Source organism: Oncorhynchus tshawytscha, linkage group LG06 (assembly GCF_018296145.1).
Source record: "Oncorhynchus tshawytscha isolate Ot180627B linkage group LG06, Otsh_v2.0, whole genome shotgun sequence".
Lineage (NCBI taxonomy): Eukaryota > Metazoa > Chordata > Actinopteri > Salmoniformes > Salmonidae > Oncorhynchus > Oncorhynchus tshawytscha.
In genome coordinates this window covers 21,096,718-21,115,129 of record NC_056434.1, presented here as the reverse complement: position 1 = coordinate 21,115,129, position 18,412 = coordinate 21,096,718, and the positions used below count along the sequence as shown (strand labels likewise).

The window sequence follows — 18,412 nt, the reverse complement described above, 5'->3', positions numbered from 1 at the left end:
CCGAATGAAGAATTCTAATAGGGCTAGAATAATGGTTGATACGTTTCCGTTCTGAATTTGTAGGCTATACCTAATATTCCTTATTATTTATAATATCATATATAGAGCTCTAATATTTTATTATATAGACTATACTTTACATTGAACATTATTATCTGAGCAACCATAGTGGATACTGTAGTATCAGGCTCTGTATTATTTTGCAGCTTTTGGTAAAACAGAATAACACTTTAACTTTGATTCTGTTCACCTTGATGGGTCAGTGATGGACTTATCAATCATCTCATCAGTGGATCCTGTTTGACATTCTAACGGCGCCACCCCCTGGCTGTGAAATGTTGCACACTGCCACATATGCCTTCACTTTTTCAATAAATCTGTCTATTTACAACGGCAGATAAACAAAAATATGAAATATTCCATGTTAAAGATCACACCGAACGAGACACATTTTCAGATTGAACACTGAGGGATACGAATCCTTGGGTTGAATGTGTTGCCTCTAGAAAATAACTACATTTCCCGTCATCCTTTGAACGCTCATAAGGCATTGTTGTTCGGTTCAATGTCCTTGTCCTATCAGACGCATACTGTTTGACTGACTTCGCGCAAGGGCTTGGAGATTCGTTTGTACTTGAATTATATTCATTCAAACAAAATGATGGCAGCAAGGTTTCTCCGTTGCTCTCTCCCTGTATTGAGGCAAGCAAGATGCTACGCCGACGCACCTTCAGGTTCTGCCCAGATGTCATTCACATTTGCCTCGCCAACGCAGGTAATATAGTCCGGGGTTGACATGGCTTATGCTATTGGCCTACGGTAGAGTCCTAGCTAGCTATCTCCTTTGATATAACCAAAGACCGATATAACGTCACTCTCTTAATAATAAAGACACATTATCCAACCATACGCATGTAGTTAGCTAGCGAAAAATGCCTGTGTTCAATGGCTACCTAGTTTAACTTGGTAACGTTAGCGAGTTAGCGTACCTACTTTTTACCTGTGCATGTAACAGTTAGTTGTAAATTGACGCTCGCGCGTGTATATTCTTCCAACCAAGCCTCGCCAAATCAGTTTGGCATGCCTAAATTGTTCTGTGCAACAATGTGTCCCTGTGTTGCCACTTGCTAGTTAACGTTAGATTGCAATAAATAACCTGTTTGTCAAAGCTAGTTACCACAATGGATCACAGGCCCGTGCACTTGCTTATGATTTCACCTTGGGACTATAAATGGATTACAGTACTCTTCAATTGTTAGCAACTATTTATGATTTAATAATTAGATTGGTTAAATCTTCAGGAGTGTGCTGACTCCACCTTCTTTGTCACCCACATAACTAGCTAGCTATTCTGTTAGTTAGCTAGGTACAAGTTAGCGTTATAGCTAGCTAGATGTCACTGAAGTGCATCTGACAGTAATTTACTAGCTAATTGGAAACAGTCTTACCTAGTTACATAAGTCAACATTAAATAAGATAATTATGTTTGCTTTTCAACCTGTCAGATACTAATGGCATATTATATAACGTATGATAACATAACTGCAATGTACCTTACTAGAACCTCATTGAAACCTCATTGACAACTAAAATATAGTAACATATCAGTAAATAAGCATGGACTTTATCCATTAGAACAATTATCTAGTACTGCATGCAGATACTGTATATTTCCACAGATAATATTCAACTTCAATGCAAAGAAAATCAATAATAGTCAATGTAATGTATGTGTTTCTCCTTCTCCCAGGTGTACTTCAAGGAGGCCAGTGTGAAACAGGTTGACGTGCCCACGCTGACTGGTGCTTTCGGTATCCTCCCTGCCCATGTCCCCACGCTGCAGGTTCTCCGGCCCGGAGTGGTCACCGTGTTCAACGATGATGGCTCCGCAGCAAAGTTCTTTGGTGAGATTTTGCTTGATGGCTCAGTGATCTGATAACCTCATGTGATTTTATGCTTCAAACATAAAGGGCAAAGAGGAGGCTCATGAGTGTACCGGTTGGACACATGAGGTGTGAGTAGCTCTGTTTTGTACGGTCAACTGTGGTTATATGTAGAAACCAGATAACAAAGTCAAAGCAAGCCCCTTGATTAATCAAGTCTCCAAGAAACTGGGAGAGTGAGCAATCCGTTTGTTAAACAGCGCCGCGACATGAATCCAACAGACCATTGCCGCCTTCGAAGGAAATGGCAACTTGGAGACGCAAACAAAAGTTATGAAAAGTTAAATGCTGTCCAGGAAAACATAGCTTTAATACTCTAAATGCACCCCAAAACTGCTACAATTGTTGAATAAAAAAAATAGCAGATTCACTCAGACAGAGGATGTTGTGTCAGATACGCACAAACAAGGCGTGCGCATGAATTAACAAAATTAGCCTTTTGGGAACAAGGTTGTGAACTTGAGGAGAATTGGACCAGCAAGAAAACACAATCTGACGTAATATGAGAATATTGTCCTGACCAGAAGATTACGAAAAAGGAGAAATTCCAGCAATGTGGTCAAACTGTTATCAGAGCATCTTGTCCTGGGTATATCACCAGAGGATCTTGTCCTGGGTATATCACCAGAGGATCTTGTCCTGGGTATATCACCAGAGGATCTTGTCCTGGGTATATCACCAGAGGATCTTGTCCTGGGTATATCACCAGAGGATCTTGTCCTGGGTATATCTTGTCCTGGGTACACAGAGGATCTTGTCCTGGGTATATCACCAGAGGATCTTGAGGATCTTGTCCTGGGTATATCACCAGAGGATCTTGTCCTGGGTATATCACCAGAGGATCTTGTCCTGGGTATATCACCAGAGGATCTTGTCCTGGGTATATCACCAGAGGATCTTGTCCTGGGTATATCACCAGAGGATCTTGTCCTGGGTATATCACCAGAGGATCTTGTCCTGGGTATATCACCAGAGGATCTTGTCCTGGGTATATCACCAGAGGATCTTGTCCTGGGTATATCACCAGAGGATCAGAGTGAAACAGAACAATGCTAAATACCCACTCATGGGTATCATCAAACTATGGAATTTTCAGACCAAAGTCAAGGGGGAAGTTGGTCAAAATCCAAGGCCAGACTATTTGATTTGTCCAGGACCTGTCTGCGATGGAGGAAAGAACTGGGAGCTGGAGAGGGACATTTTTGGCTTGTGAAAGCGGGCAAGAAGGATTTATCTATAAACATTTTATTTTCCTTTATTGCTATGTCAAACGAGATGACTGATTTAGGTCACCTGCCAAAATAATCTATTTTGGGTTTGCTCTAATATAGCATGATTTCTATTGCTATCTGAACTCCAGAGTTGACATCTGAATGACAATGAAATCTGGGATGTCTGAGGTGTTTACCAGGTTTATTTGCAGTGTTTTATATTTGTTTAACCTGTAGTTTGGCTCACTTCAAAATTAAAATATCATATTTTGGCTTATGTTCAGAAATATAATTTTTTTATCTTGTAAATACTTTGTGGGCTTTTTCTAACATTTAGTGTTTTTTTAACTTAGATTTAACTTGAACTGAGTATGAGATTATCATTCCCCTAAAGTATGCATAAAAAGGATCCCAAATTATGTCATCTGTCTGCTTTCCTCTGTCTACATTTGTAATGCTAAAAGGTCTTTATTTTTACGTTTACGCATTTAAGAAATTTAGCTCTGTTCGTTCTCCATATTCCTTCACTAAGTGCATTTTCAACAGAATTTTCTGTTGGTGTAATTCTGCATGATACAGGAGAATGATCCTATATCATGGATCTATGAAGACTGTAAATTTGTTTTAAATACATCTTGGTAAGTTTTAATAAGATAATGAGAATATATTCTCTGAACATAAATCTTAACTATAGAAGCTTTTAAAATTGTTATCAGCAGACCAAGAATCACAAATATCACCCAAAAATAAATAAATGGGCGCTGTTACAAAGTTCTCAAGGCAAAAAGTATGGACTGCTTTCCCATAGAATTTGAGTTGACATTCTGGGACAGAAGAAGTGCCCCCATTTACTCAAATGATGTCACACATCACTCAAGTCGGTGCTTCAGAGTTCCATGTATCAAACCGTTATATTAAATTGAGGAAAATCTGGAGTCCTCTGCAGCTTTCAGACCCATAAGTGGCAATGAAAAGAATGTAACTCATAAACAGAATGGCAAGTCTTACCATACAAGAACATGTTTCAATATAATACACTAACAAAATTAATGTAGATTTATCAATGGCTGTTGTCAAATGTCTTGAATAGCATTTTCTATTCAAATCTTCAACTTTTCAGCTCAAATTATACATTTCTTAAAAATACACTGATTTTAAACTGCTTTATAAATGGGCACGAGACAGGAATGCCCTCTCTCCCTCATCCTGTTTGCACTAGTAATTGAACCGCTTGCAGAATGAATTAGACCGGACCCAAACGTAACAGGTATTGGTAAAGGCAAATAAGCTTAGTTTATATTCATCAACAATATAACTGACTGTTATTAAACTAAACGCCCCCTTTAAAATTTTGAAAATTTTATATCCTGAGCTGGGGAAAAATAATAAAAAAAAGCTATAGGGAAAAAGACATCCTCAAGGTCTACAGACATCCTCAAGGTCTACAGACATCCTCAAGGTCTACAGAAATCCTTCAACACTAGAACTGCCTGGCCTTTCAGGCTATAAGTACCTGCTAGAGAACATTGCCGGCCGTCTACTTAAGCATATGCATCAGATGCATATTATCCTGAAAGGTGCAGGAATCATAAGCGCCAATGCTCAATAAATGAAGGATTAATTGCATGAATAAATAAACTTGGCAAAAAAAGAAAAGTCCCTTTTTCAGGACCATGTCTTCCAAATATAATTTGTAAAAGTCAAACTTCACAGATCTTCATTGTAAAGGGTTTTAACACGGTTTCCCATGCTTGTTCAATGAACCATAAACAATTAATGAACATGCACCTGTGGAACGGTTGTTAGTGTCTTAATTGCCTACCGTCTGTAAGCTGTTAAGGTCACAGTTATGAAAACTTAGAACACTAAAGAGCCTTTCTACTCTGAAAAACACAAAGAAAGATGCCCAGGGTCCCTGCTCATCTGCGTGAACGTGCCTTAGGCATGCTGCAAGGAGGCATGAGGACTGCAGATGTGGCCAGGGCAATAAATTGCAATGTCCGTACTGTGAGAGGCCTAAGACAGCGCTACAGGGAGACGGGACAAACAGCCGATTGTCCTCACAGTGGCAGACCACGTGTAACAACACCTGCACAGGATTGGTACATCCGAACATCACACCTGCGGCACAGGTACAGGATGGCAACAACTGCCCGAGTTACACCAGAAATGCACAATCCATCCATCAATGCTGATAGAGGCTGGACTGTTGTAAGGCAGGTCCTCACCAGACATCACCAGCAACAACGTCGCCTATGGGCACAAACCCACCGTGCTGGACCAGACAGGAATGGCAAAAAGTGCTCTTCACTGACGACTGGTGGTTTTTGTCTCACCGGGGGTGATGGTCGGATTCCCGTTTATCGCGAAGGAATGAGTGTTACACCGATGCCTGTACGCGGGATCGAGGTGTAGGGTCCGTCATGGTCTGGGGCGGTGTGTCACAGCATCATCAGACTGCCTCTAATGACAAGCTCAATCTCAATACTGTGTTACAAGGATGACATCCTCCCTCATGTGGTACCTGTTCTGCAGGCTTATCCTGACATGACCCTCCAGCATGACAATGCCACCACGCACAGAATGAGCCGTATGGATGATTTCCTGCAAGACTGGAATGTCAGTGTTCTGTCATGGTCAGCAAAGAGCCTGGATCTCAATCACATTGAGCAAGTGGGGTAACATCTCACAGCAAGAACTGGCAAATCTGGTGCAGTCCATGAGGAGGAGATGCACTGCAGTACTTAATGCAGCTGGTGGCAGCACCAGATACTGACTGACTTTTGATTTTGCCTTCCCCTTTGTTCTGGGACACATTATTCCACTTCTTGTTCAGTTTGTCTCAGTTGTTGAGTCTTATGTTCTTACAAATATTTACACATTAAGTTGGAAAATAAACACAGTTGACAGTGAGAGGATGTCTTTGTTTGCTGAGTTTATTAGTGGGAATATATGTTTAATATACTAATAACATTAGTGCAATCCATTTGATCAATTTTATTTGTTGATTTGATTAGTTAAGTCAAGTTACAGCTTCTTTTGACATGGTAGAAACAAATAATGTATTAATATAACCAGACAGGTGCCAAAGTTAAACAAAAGCACCGGTGCATGAACAAGGGATGAATTACATAAATGGCATATTTTTGGTTAGTAGCCAGAGCAACGCTGCTGTGTGAGCGGTCGTGCTGAAGGCATGGACAGCGCGCATATTCTTGCAAAAAGTGACATTTGGAAATAGAGCTGCACCTCTTGAATTATGACAACGGTAAGTGTCATCGAAACACCAGATTATGCTTTCTAATACTATATAGAAATCAATGTATTACCTGCATGTGACTCTGAAGGAGGATTTGATCGGGATGATCCTTTCCTGCATCTTTAAATATAACTTTGCGCACATCTCTATGTACAATCTGACAGCTGTTAAGCCTAATATTGTCACTCATCAGATTGTCAATTTAATCTGGTCTATAGGCTCTCTTATTGTGTGAAATTAGTTAAACGTGAAAGAGAACAGTGTCAACCCGAAGGCGCACTGTCAAATTATTTGTTGCTGATTTTAATAGGCATAACACTCCTTACACAATTTGTCTTTCTAAGTTTAAATCAACCTCTTCACCCTCATCATTCAGTTAGGCATAATTTTAAATTGAATTGTGAATTAAGGTGCACAATTGTCACCTGTTCATCCATTTGTCATTCAGCGAGGACTGCGCGACACTAGTGCCTGGATGGGTACCAACAATCTACAGCACGTGATATCTAAAGGCGTCCTAAAATTCAGAATCAAATGGCATAATGATCCATAGTATTTCTAAAATTCGCCCACATGGAAAACCTAACATTGAAATAACATTTCAATGACAGAATTAAAAAGGAAATTTGGACTGACCAATGTAGACATTTATAAATACAGCTGAAGTCGTAAGTTTACACACACCTTAGCCAAATACATTTAAACTCAGTTTTTCAGAATTCCTGACATTTAATCTTATTAAACATTTATTGTCTTAGGTCAGTTCGGCTCACCGCTTTTATTTTAAGATTGTGACATGTCAGAATTATAGTAAAGATTTATTTTAGCTTGTATTTCTTTCGTCACATTCCCAGTGGGTCAGAAGTTTACATCTATCAATTAATATTTGGTAGCATTGCCTTTTAAATGTAACTTGAGTCAAATGTTTTGGGTAGCCTTCCACAAGCTTCCCACAATAAGTTGGGGAATTTTGGCCCATTCCTCCTGACAGAGCTGGTGTAACTGAGTCAGGTTTGTAGGCCTCCTTGCTCGCACATGCTTTTTCAGTTCTGCCCACAGATTTTCAATGGATTGAGGTCAGGGCTTTGTGATGGCCACTCCAATACCTTGACTTATTTGTCCTTAAGTCATTTTGCCACACCTTTGGAAGTATGATTGGGGTCATTGTCTATTTGGAAGACCCATTTGTGACTAAGCTTTAATTTCCTGACTGATGTCTTGAGGTTGCTTCAATATATCCACATTATTTTCCATGCTCATGATGCCATCTATTTTGTGAAGTGCACCAGTCCCTCCTGCAGCAAAGCACCCCCTCAACATGATACTGCCACCCCCCCCCCGTGCTTCACGGGATGGTGTTCTTTGCAGGCCTCCCCCTTTTTCCTCTGAACATAATGGTTATGGCCAAACAGTTCTATTTTTGTTTCATCAGACCAGAGGACAATTCTCCAAAAAGTACAATCTGTCCCCATGTGCAGTTGCAAACCATTGTCTGGCTTTTTTATGGAAGTTTTGGAGCAGTGTATTCCTTGCTGAGCAGCCTTTCAGGTTGTCGATATAGGACTTGTTTTACTGTGGATATAGATACTTTTGCACATGTTTCCTCCATCTTCACAAGGTCTTCTGTTCTGGCACCAAAATACGTTCATCTCTAGGAGACATGTCTCCTTCCTGAGCGGTATAATGGCTGCGTGGTCCCATGGTGTTTATACTTGTGTAATATTATTTGAACAGGTGAACGTGGTACATTCAGGCGTTTGGAAATTGTTCCCAAGGATGAACCAGACTTTTGTGGAGGTCTAAAAAAATTTTTCTGAGGTCTTGGCTGATTTCTTTTGATTTTCTCATGATGTCAAGCAAAGAGGCACTGAGTTTGAACGTAGGCCTTGAAATGCAGCCACAGGTACACCTCCAATTGACTCAGGCTAATTGACATAATTTATCAGACGCTTCTAAGGCCACAATATAATTTTCTAAGCTGTTTAAAGGCACATTTAACTTAGTGTATGTGAACTTCTGACCCACTGGAATTGTGATATAGTGAAATAATCTCTGTAAACAATTGTTGGAAAAATTACTTGTCATGCACAAAGATGACCTAACCGACTTGCCAAAACTATAGTTTGTTAACAAGACATTTTTTGGAGTGGTTAAAGTGTATGTAAACTTCTGACTTCAACTGTACATGCAACTTTTATCACAAGTTCGAGCTGATATCTTTTGGACATCAGAGCAATGTAGAGGGAATTCTGAGTTTGAAAACAATACTAAAATGATGGGTCAGCTATGTACAAAACCATTCAGAAAGCCTATCCAACTGAAGATGGAGTGTTTGAATATAATTAACAAAATTACAGTTAACAAAAATGTAAGCGCTCTGTTTCAAGAAATTGCATATGAGGGTGGTTTGAGATAGGAAATGTGTTGGACTGTACTTTTCTCCTCAATCATTTCAAAACTTGTGCTTAACTGGAAATCAAGTGATCCTCCATTGTTGCGACGGTGGAAGAATCAAATGCATTATTATTTGAGTATTGAAAAGGGTGTGGGTAACCAAGGCAGTGGAGCAGTTCGAGGTCATATGGAATAGTCTTGCAGGTGCTTGGAGCATGTGGGTCTTGGCAGGGGTGGTGTTTGTGTGCATCTGTCTTGTCTGTTTCATAGTGTGTAAAATCTCTTATCACACACAAGTCTATGCTGTGAGACAGGATGCTTTTCAGGATCGCCCTATCCACAATACAACCCATAGGCTCTGTCCCTAACCTCTAGTCCCTTGCATGAGCTCTAACTAAAAGGGTTAGTTCAATAGGTGTAGCAACATGGTGGGAATTCCCCTGTTCTTAACCCTTTATGAAATTGTGGGTGAGTCTCTGACCTCTGATGTTTATGGCATGAGGCGACTAGTGGTATCACCTAAAATGTATTTGATTCACTATGGCTAGATTTTTTTCCTCTGACACCAATGTGTACAAATACCAGTGTATGTGGTAGGCCGATAATTTTGGACGCTTTGATTACATTTTTAATGACCTCGCGATATCAACTTAGAAATCATTGCTTTTATTAATCAGATATTTAAGCTACTTAGATACAAAATGGGGACAGTGCTTGCGCATGCCTTGTGTGTTTCTAGGTGATCGCAATGGTAAGTTCCATATCAATAACTGGCCACTTTAATGTGGACCATACACCAGGGGTCAGTCCTATCTCGAATTGTGGGGAAGACGATGACTGCATCCTAGACCTGGAGAAATATAACTTACATTTGAAAGTGTTACCCTACTTCCCCCTGCTTTATAATCTACTAGAACAAAATGGCACATTTGCAGAAGTGGCTCCACTGAACCTTTTTAAATGGTGTATGTGAAACGAGGTTAGGGAGTAGAAATAGATGGTAGTATGAATATTGTATATCGTTATGTGGATCCATACCTTAACACTACACATTGCCCATCCTTACTTTAAAGTCCCAGTTCAGTCTAACTTGTATTTTTCCAGTTTTATTTATATAGAGATATACCTCTCCATCCACAGTGATGTTGGAATAATACTGTGGATTTCTGAAAATGTATAATGCCCCTTTTTAGTGTAAGAGCTGTTTGTAAAATAATATATATATATATATTTTTTAAATGCCTGGAATTTCAGCCTGTTTGGGTGGGATGGAGTTTTGGCATGTCTGGTGATATCACCAGGTGGTAAATTATTTAATTGACATAACAGTTCGAACCCATCTACTAATAACAGCTCCTTTTCTCTACTCAAACCCAGTCCTAGCAACATTATTGCTGGATTGTTCTTTGCTATTTTTTAAAATTTGTTTTCAATTAATCACAAAGAGCCTTAATTGTTACCCAGAAATGATTTGATATTGAGAATTGCTTCATTGGACCTCTTTTAACATGGAACTTCCAGCAGGGGTCAGGCCTGTCTTGAATTGTGGGGATGACTGCATCCTTGACCTGGAGAAATCAGACTTAGCGTAACACTTTCAAATTGTAGTCTACTTCCCTGGATTGAAATCAGCTGAAAGAACATTCTATATTAGTGACTGCACAGAACTTTAAGAGACTGTTGCACTCTGTGCATGAAGGCAATGCATTTATTTCATTTCAATAGATTAAGTTGTCTACATGGGGCTGGGCGGTATATTTTATTTATTTAACCAGGTAGGCTAATTGAGAACATTCTCATTTACAACTGCTACCTGGCCAAGACTAAAGCAAAGCAGTTCGACAAATACCACAGAGTTACACATGGAATATACAGTGTGTGCAAATGAGTTAAGATAAGGGAGTTAAGGCAATAAATAGGCCATGGTGGCGAAGTAATTACAATATAGCAATTAAACACTGAAGTGATTGATGTGCAGAAGATGAATGTGCAAGTAGAGATACCGGGGTGCAAAGGAGCAAGATGAATAAATAATTAAATACAGTATGTGGATGAGGTAGTTGGATGGACTATTTACAGGTACAGTTATCTGAGAGCTGCTCTGACAGCTGGTGCTTAAAGCTAGGGAGGGAGAAGTTTCTAGTTTCAGTTAAATAATAATCACCCATTTAAAAAAAAAAAAGCAATGCAGTTTCCTTCCTGTTCTCTGCTGCCAATGACTGGAACAAAGGTGGCCAAAGGAGGAATTGGCTTTGGGGGTGACTAGTGAGATATACCTGCTGGAGCGCGTGCTATGGGTTGGTGCCGCTATGGTGACCAGTGAGCTGAGAAGGCAGGGCTTTACCTAGCAGAGACTTGATGTCACCAAAGCCACTGTTTCCAGGTCGAGTATGAAGTGAGGGCCAGCCAACGAGAGTGTACAGTTTGCAGTGGTGGGTAGTATATGGGGCTTTGACAAAACGGATGGCACTCTAACAGACTGCATCCAATTTGTTGAGTAGAGTGTTGGAGGCTATTTTGTAAATTACATAATTGAGGATCAGTAGGATGGTCAGTTTTACGAGGGTATGTTTGGCAGCATGAGTGAAGGATGCTTTGTTTTGCGAAATGGGAAGCTGATTCTAGATTTAATTTTGGATTGGAGATGCTTAATGTGAGTATGGAAGGAGAGTTTACAGTCTAACCAGACACCTAGGTAGTTGTAGTTGTCCACATATTCAGAACCGTCCAGAGTAGTGATGCTGGACAGGCGGGCAGGTGCGGGCAGCGATCGGTTGAAGAGCATGCATTTTAATTTTACTTGCATTTAAGAGCAGTTGGAGGCAACGGAAGGAGAGTTGTATGGCATTGAAGCTCATCTGAAGGTTAGTTAAGTGTCCAAAGAAGGGCCAGAAGTACCATGTCTGCTTAAAGGTGGATCTGAGAATCAGTCTGCCCGGTATGATGGGTGGGTGGCTGAATAGAATAGGTTGCTTTACTCAAATTCTGTCTGTTTCAGTGAGCAGCGGGTCAATCACGGTGAACGCAGACTCCTCGGTGCAACTACTGGCTGAAGAGGCTTTCCCCCTGGACCAGCTGGATGTGGCTGTAAGTACCCAGCACCCACTCATAGACCTATTTATTATCTCTATGGCAACGGGTGGGCAACTCTTGTCCTGCAGGCCACAGGGTGGGTAGGCTTGTCTTCCAGGCCACCGCATCACAACTGATTCTAGTAATCAACTAATCATAGTTGTATAGTTGGACTGGGGTGTATTCGTTCAGGTTCCTACCTGAATTTATCAAATAGAAATACATTTTCGTTTTCCTTTTGGAGTAAACGGTGTCTGTTAAATGTTTTGCAACAGACAAAATATTTTGCAATAGCATCGGTGGAATGATACAATTCTGTTGCGAAACATTTATTTAATTGAAGCAAACAACTGATGGACCTACCTGAATTTGTCGTTCTTTTTCAGCTAATGGTTACACACCTGGTGTAGTGTGTTAGAGCTGGGCAGGAAGACGGGCCGCAGAGGGATACCTTGCGTTTCCTTTGCCAATGGGAGCAGAATGTCCTTAAATCATTGAACCAGAGCAATCACAAGATGCTCTTCATCAGAGGAATAACAATTGCATGAACATTTCCCATCCTCTACCTGTAGGATTGCTTTGTTCTCTGAAAAGCTAGGCTAGAGTTGTGATTGGCATCATTCAGCCCATGCAGTCAGTCATTGATTGAAACCCAAACCCTTTTATAAAGATGTTAACTGTGTGCAGCTCTGCTCAGTCAGACCTTAGCCATAGTTTTGCAAAAGGAAACCTTTCATGAAATGACCAAATCCCTTACTCAACAGAATTCCGCACAGCATTGGCTCAAATGTCAGTCAAAATATGTATTTGTGTGAAATGTCCCTAAGGCCATGTTGCTCTTTACTTTTCACAGCCCCATCAGCCGACTAAACACGTTCATCGTAGAGGAGCTCCCTCTTTCTCTTTGACCCTGTCCTAAGAAGGGCACATACTGTCAAGTTGACTCCAAAGAAATGGATGTCTTTTTTTTTTCTCCCTCTGAGAACAATGCACAGGAGAAACCCTGCTGTTAATAAGGCAGGAAAGGTCAGTCACTGTTGAGTTATAGCAGATGTGCCAAGTTCCCACTGGGAGACCTTTAACTCCCAGCTATGTTTGGCATTTCTACGCTGTAATCGCTACTGTAACAAATGGGCCTTTCACAGGAAAGAGGCAATGTAAATTTGCAATGTTAGTCTCTCTCTTCCAGACCTGCCAACATGCACACAATTTTAGGTTAAAGTATGCAGGAATGAAAAGATGCCCTAAAATAGGCTTCTCATTGGCACATTGTGGTTTTTGACCCAACTGTCTGAAGTTGTAACTGATCCAATCTGAAGACTTGGGCGAGGAGAAAAGGCATCATTACAACAAAAGTAGTTAGCTCCAGCATTTAGTCAACTAAGAGAATACTTTCTTGTGAGCAATTCATCTCCAACAGTAGGTGCTAGCGCATTGTCGAGAAAGGAAACGTGGTGTTGCGATAGTTCAGTGTGCGTTTCTGCATGGATGGAGACAGACATGGCAGAGAGCTGTTCTGCTGATACCATCCTTCACAAAAAAATCAAGTTTGCCTACCTTTAAAAAAAAAAGAAGAATATTAGCCCTCGAGTCGCTGTCTGCTCCCCGTGGGGAATCTAATTAGCATAATAAAAGAATCCCCATCAATCTTGTCAGTTTAAAAGATGTTTTGCATGGGCTGCGTCTCAATCCACCACATCTGCCAACGTTGCCCTTCCGCGTCTGCTGTGAAAGGTGACGAACTAGAGCGGTGTTCTCTCAAAGTCTGGCGCCCAAACGGTTTGACCTACAAACTAGGACCCCACTATGGAAAGATTTGGCTCCCACAAACATGATGTCTGAGAGCCTCACAATAGTGCTCTATGACCCACAGGCATCATGGGACTCGTTTTGTAGTCGGTACAGCCGATCTGCCGTCCTCTATGTAGTGTCTGAACAGATTGGGCACACGTTAAGTTTGCTGAAAATTAATGCAGTTGACAGTGAGGATATTTATTTTGTTGCTGAGTTTATATATGGAGATATTTTAATCCCTAAAATAAGGTGTTAAATGCTTGTCAAAAAATACATAGTGATCCTTATCTGTCAGCTATAGGACAGACACTTTCTGAAAACTTCCTATTTCCACATTTTTTTGTTTTTATCCATGTATGAAGCCGTTATTAAAGAGTGCTATTCGCCCATAGAAACAAGGCCAAATTCAATGTTTCATCAATTAAAAACAGTTCTGATCTTATAAGGGGTCCTAAATTTCCAATTCCAATAGTCATACCATGGATCATTTAGCTATCTTAAAACAATTCCATATTTTCTTAGTAGATACCCCCATGGCTTAGATTCTATTAATGTATTTTTTGTTCATTCCTATTGCCTGTTGTGCAATTCAAGGACCTAAATAAAAATGTTGACACTATTCTAAATATTAATTTATAATTGTATCTTGTCAAAGGTATGTTTACTTCAAAGTGTAGGAAAAATATATTGTGCCTTCAGAAAATCCATAGGCTGTCAAGTTGATCTAGTAAAGCAGAAATGTACCAGGTTTGTTTAAACTTCCTATTCAATTAGTCTACCTTGCAAGGAGAGGACATGTTAGGGCTGTTACGCTGACCATATTACCGGCGGTCACAAGTCGTGACAGCAGTCAAATTGCCTGTGACTGTTTGGTCACGGTAACTAGGCTTCTCCAAACTCTGATGCTGCTGATGGTCATTAGTAGCCTACCCAACTTGTTAACTGCTTGGTATTCAACACGCTATCAAATTGGTTGTTGGTCATTGCTAGACAACCATTTTCAGGTCTTGCCATAGATTTAAGTCTCAACTGTAACTCAGCCACTTGGAAACATTCACTGTCTTCTTGATAAGCAACTCCAGTATAGATTTGTTCTTGTGTTTTTGGTTATTGTCTTGCTGAAAGGTGAATTTGATGTTCCAGTTTCTGGTGGAAATCAGACTGAACCAGGTTTTCCTTTAGGATTTTGCATGTGCTTAGCTCCATTTCTTTTTTTTTGTCCTGGATAAATTCCCTAGTCCTTAATGATTACAAGCATACCCATAAGATGAAGTCAACACTGTGCCTGAAAATATGGAGTGGTACTCAGTAATTTTGTATTTTTGGGGAAAATCCAGTAATGCTTGGTGTTCATGGAAGAAGAAAAAAAAGCGAATTGCTTTAATGTTTTTATGCAATATTACTATAGTGCCTTGTTGTAAACAGGGAGCATGTTTTTTGAATATTTGCAAAATTGGCAAATGTCTACAATAGGCTACTAATGATGTGATAATAGTCAGTTCATCAATGACGAGGCATGTTGAATGAATGGTAGTAATCACACCTAACTGGAATGGATTAGGTCAGAGATGGAGATCTGGAACAAGCCCATAGGCCTAGTTCAGTTTCATAGTCCAAATTGGAAACAGTAAGCCAGACTACTACATTGCATCCAGTAATTTAATTATTAGAATAATCATTACCCCTACATTTAATCTAGAACAATGAGTTATTGATACCACCTCAATTTCATTTAGGATCAAACCCACTGAAAATAGTTTATTTGCCTGGCAGAAGCATAAAGAACAGGATGTCCTTTTTTTGAACTATGTTCTATGCTCAAAGATTTATCCGCACAGGATTGTGCGGATACACTGCTTCATAGCTGAAGCAGTGTTTCCCCAAACTATGCTTACAGGGACCTGCTGCCTAGCTCTGACCCTTGTCTAAGGCTGTGTTACTCATGCAGCCCAGTTCTTTTGCCCAATCATTGGCATTAGAGTTTAATTGATTGGTAAAAAGACCAATGGTGAGGCCTCCCGGGTGGTGCAGTGGTTAAGGGCGCTGTACTGCAGCGCCAGCTGTGCCACCAGAGACCCTGGGTTCGTGCCCAGGCTCTGTTGTAACCGGCCGTGACCGGGAGGTCCGTGGGGCGACGCACAATTGGCCTAGTGTCGTCCGGGATAGGGGGGGGGCTTGGCCGGTAGGGATATCCTTGTCTCATCGCGCACCAGCGACTCATGTGGCGGGCCGGGCGCAGTGCGCGCTAAGCAAGGTTGCCAGGTGCACGGTGTTTCCTACGACACATTGCGGCTGGCTTCCGGGTTGGATGCGCGCTGTGTTAAGAAGCAGTGTGGCTTGGTTGGGTTGTGTATCGGAGGACGCATGACTTTCAACCTTCGTCTCTCCCGAGCCCGTACGGGAGTAGTAGCGATGAGACAAGATAGTAGCTACTAAAATTGGATACCACGAAATTGGGGAGAAAAAGGGGTAAAAAAAACTAAAACTAAAATAAAGACACATGTTGAAATATTTCAGAATTCGGCTGCCTGTGTAAATGCATCCCAAAAACTATTAGCCTCAGTTGAATGTAAAAAAAAAAAAAAGAGGAGAAAAAAAAGACTGGTACTGTGCTAGCATATTTAGTATGCATGATGTCCTGGATATTGGGTTATGGTTCTGTATTTGACCTCTGCTCTTTAGGCTGCCAAGGTCAACTTGGAGAAGGCCCAGTCTGAAATGGCGTCTGCGTCTGACGAGGCTGCCAGGGCCGAGGTCCAGATCAACATAGACGCCAACGAGGCAATCGTCAAAGCCCTGGAGTAGACCGCGCTACTGGTCTTTGTGGTACGTATTGCAACCATGTACACCTCTGTGAGGTGGTCGAAGTGTAGAGCATATGAGCTTCACATCTGACCTAGATGCTGTTGGAAAAGCTTTAAAATGCATCCAATCCTCGCTCATATCCTCGAAGCGATCAGTGTGTATTTTAAAGGCTTACACTTGCCGAGCTAATCGCCTACCAGCTATTTTTTCTGAAAGCAGACAGCACAGTGACTTAATGGATGATGACGAGTTATGCACATTTCAGCCACTAGGTGCAGGGTAGATCTTGTTACCAAGCTTTGACATTGGCTAACAGAATTGCCATCATGCGCTCTGTTTGAAGGAGAGATTTCCATGACTTGATCACTGATCTCACGCAAGTGAGTTCAGAGCTTGTTTCAGCATGGGCAGCGCTATTGAGTACATTCACCGTTTTGAAGTAGTCAACTAAGTGGGACCCTAGAGAATGATAGAGGCCTCTGGTAGCCAAAAGGCTTTAATGGCATGGGTAGCGCCATTGAGGGATTATAACGTTTTAATATAGTCAACTGGGTTGGACTTTCTACTTCAATGGCTGATCCATCCTAGTGACCCTGTTGGAGTCATGTCCAATCGGGTCATCAGGAGGGATCGGACAATCAATTTTCAGCGAACTGAAAAGAGGATTGACCCATGGATGTGTGTGTTTGGGGACTTTTAACAGAATGTGACTGGCAGAACGGGTGTTGTATGTGGAGGACGAGGGCTGCAGTAGGTATCACCCTATCAAAAGCTTTGGCCAAGTTAATAAAAATAGTTTTTTTGTGTCAAGTTTCAGGAGCTCGTTTAGCACCTCGGACTAGGTGACTGCCTGCAGAGGGAAACTTTGTAGAGGGGCAGGGGGAAAAGAGCGAAGCATCAGGTATAGTTGCATTATAAGGGGTGGGAGGTGAGGAAATATTGGGCGGGCAAGGAGGCATGGTTGAGGCATAGGAATCCTGAATTAATAGTGGTGATTCGAGCTCAGCCATGTGCTTCTTGTCAGTTAAAAAACCACTTCAACTTTAAGGGACATGGGCAGCTATGAGGAGGGTTTATTTTCTTTAACTGTTTTCCAGAACCACTTGGTTAGACCAACAGAAGTGGAGTAACTGCCAGATCACAGACGAACCAGGGGCTGGACCTGTTTGTTTTTTATTCCTGTTTTCTTTATGGGGGTGTTTTGTTAACAATACCACTGAAAATATCAAAGGTCCAAGTGTCCTTGACTGAGGGGTTCAAGCTGAGTCTTCCATTTTATCTCTATGGTTCAGTAAGTATTTGAACACGTTGTTGGGTCTTTAGCACACCCCAATGTTATGTCAGACTGTTTTTATTTCTGGATGACTGTGTACTTACGTAATCAGATTTTCGCCTTTGTTCCAGGTGTCGTGTTGGTATAAAGGAAATGAAAATTCTCCAACTGTTTCCCGGACCAGTCAAGTCAGTAACTGCAAGATCTCATGCTTGCTTTGTACAGTGGAATGAAGTGACCAATAAATGTATTTGGATTTACCTGCCAATAATTCTGTATTTTTGTTCCTTTCTATGTAGGATTCAATGACTGGTATTGTGTGCTAAATTTTGTAAGGGAAAAAAGACCAAACATACATTTATTCTGTGTACAATGTGTTTTTCCTGTATTTTGTAGTTATACTTAATGCAGTTCTCCTTTCCGCCACTTGGCGAGTCTTCGTAGACCAGTCAAAGCAGGTAGCGAATGGAGCAGTCTGTTCCATTGTGGTGAGACAAACCCATTAACCAAGTGTAGCTATTACAATCACCTTTTGTTTTGGCTATGTTTCTCAAGTGTTATAATTAATTTATTGAAAGCATCAAATGTTATTTTTGTCCATACTGATTTTGGTGGTATGCTTGATTTTTTTTTTCACATTTTGTCAGCAGGTGGTTAGCTT

General features: G+C 40.9%; 1 protein-coding gene across 4 annotated transcripts; it reads left to right on the top strand.

Moving 5' to 3' along the window:
• The first annotated feature begins 544 nt into the window (after positions 1-544).
• Positions 545-18,019, top strand: LOC112244776 (ATP synthase subunit delta, mitochondrial). 4 transcript variants are annotated; one of them, XR_002952639.2, is made up of 7 exons: positions 545-775; positions 1,751-1,904; positions 11,806-11,894; positions 16,356-16,499; positions 17,290-17,379; positions 17,576-17,769; positions 17,883-18,019. XR_002952639.2 is itself a non-coding variant. In XM_024412555.2 (5 exons), exons 1-4 carry the CDS (start codon positions 659-661, stop codon positions 16,476-16,478), a joined length of 483 nt encoding a protein of 160 aa, XP_024268323.1. In that variant the 5' UTR covers positions 546-658; the 3' UTR covers positions 16,479-16,499; positions 17,883-18,019. The 4 variants fall into 4 exon arrangements, 1 of the variants encoding a protein (XP_024268323.1); XR_002952640.2 differs by having other exon boundaries at positions 17,864-18,019; XR_002952641.2 differs by lacking the exon at positions 17,290-17,379.
• The last annotated feature ends 393 nt before the right edge of the window (positions 18,020-18,412 follow it).

What these genes read in the sequence shown, in the direction of transcription:
- LOC112244776 (XM_024412555.2), top strand. Translation starts at nt 659, where the DNA reads ATGATGGCAGCAAGGTTTCTCCGTTGCTCTCTCCCTGTATTGAGGCAA. An exon ending in CTCCGCAGCAAAGTTCTTTG is followed by an intron (nt 1,905 to 11,805) that starts GTGAGATTTTGC and finishes TGTCTGTTTCAG; the next exon opens with TGAGCAGCGGGTCAATCACG. An exon ending in TGGACCAGCTGGATGTGGCT is followed by an intron (nt 11,895 to 16,355) that starts GTAAGTACCCAG and finishes TCTGCTCTTTAG; the next exon opens with GCTGCCAAGGTCAACTTGGA.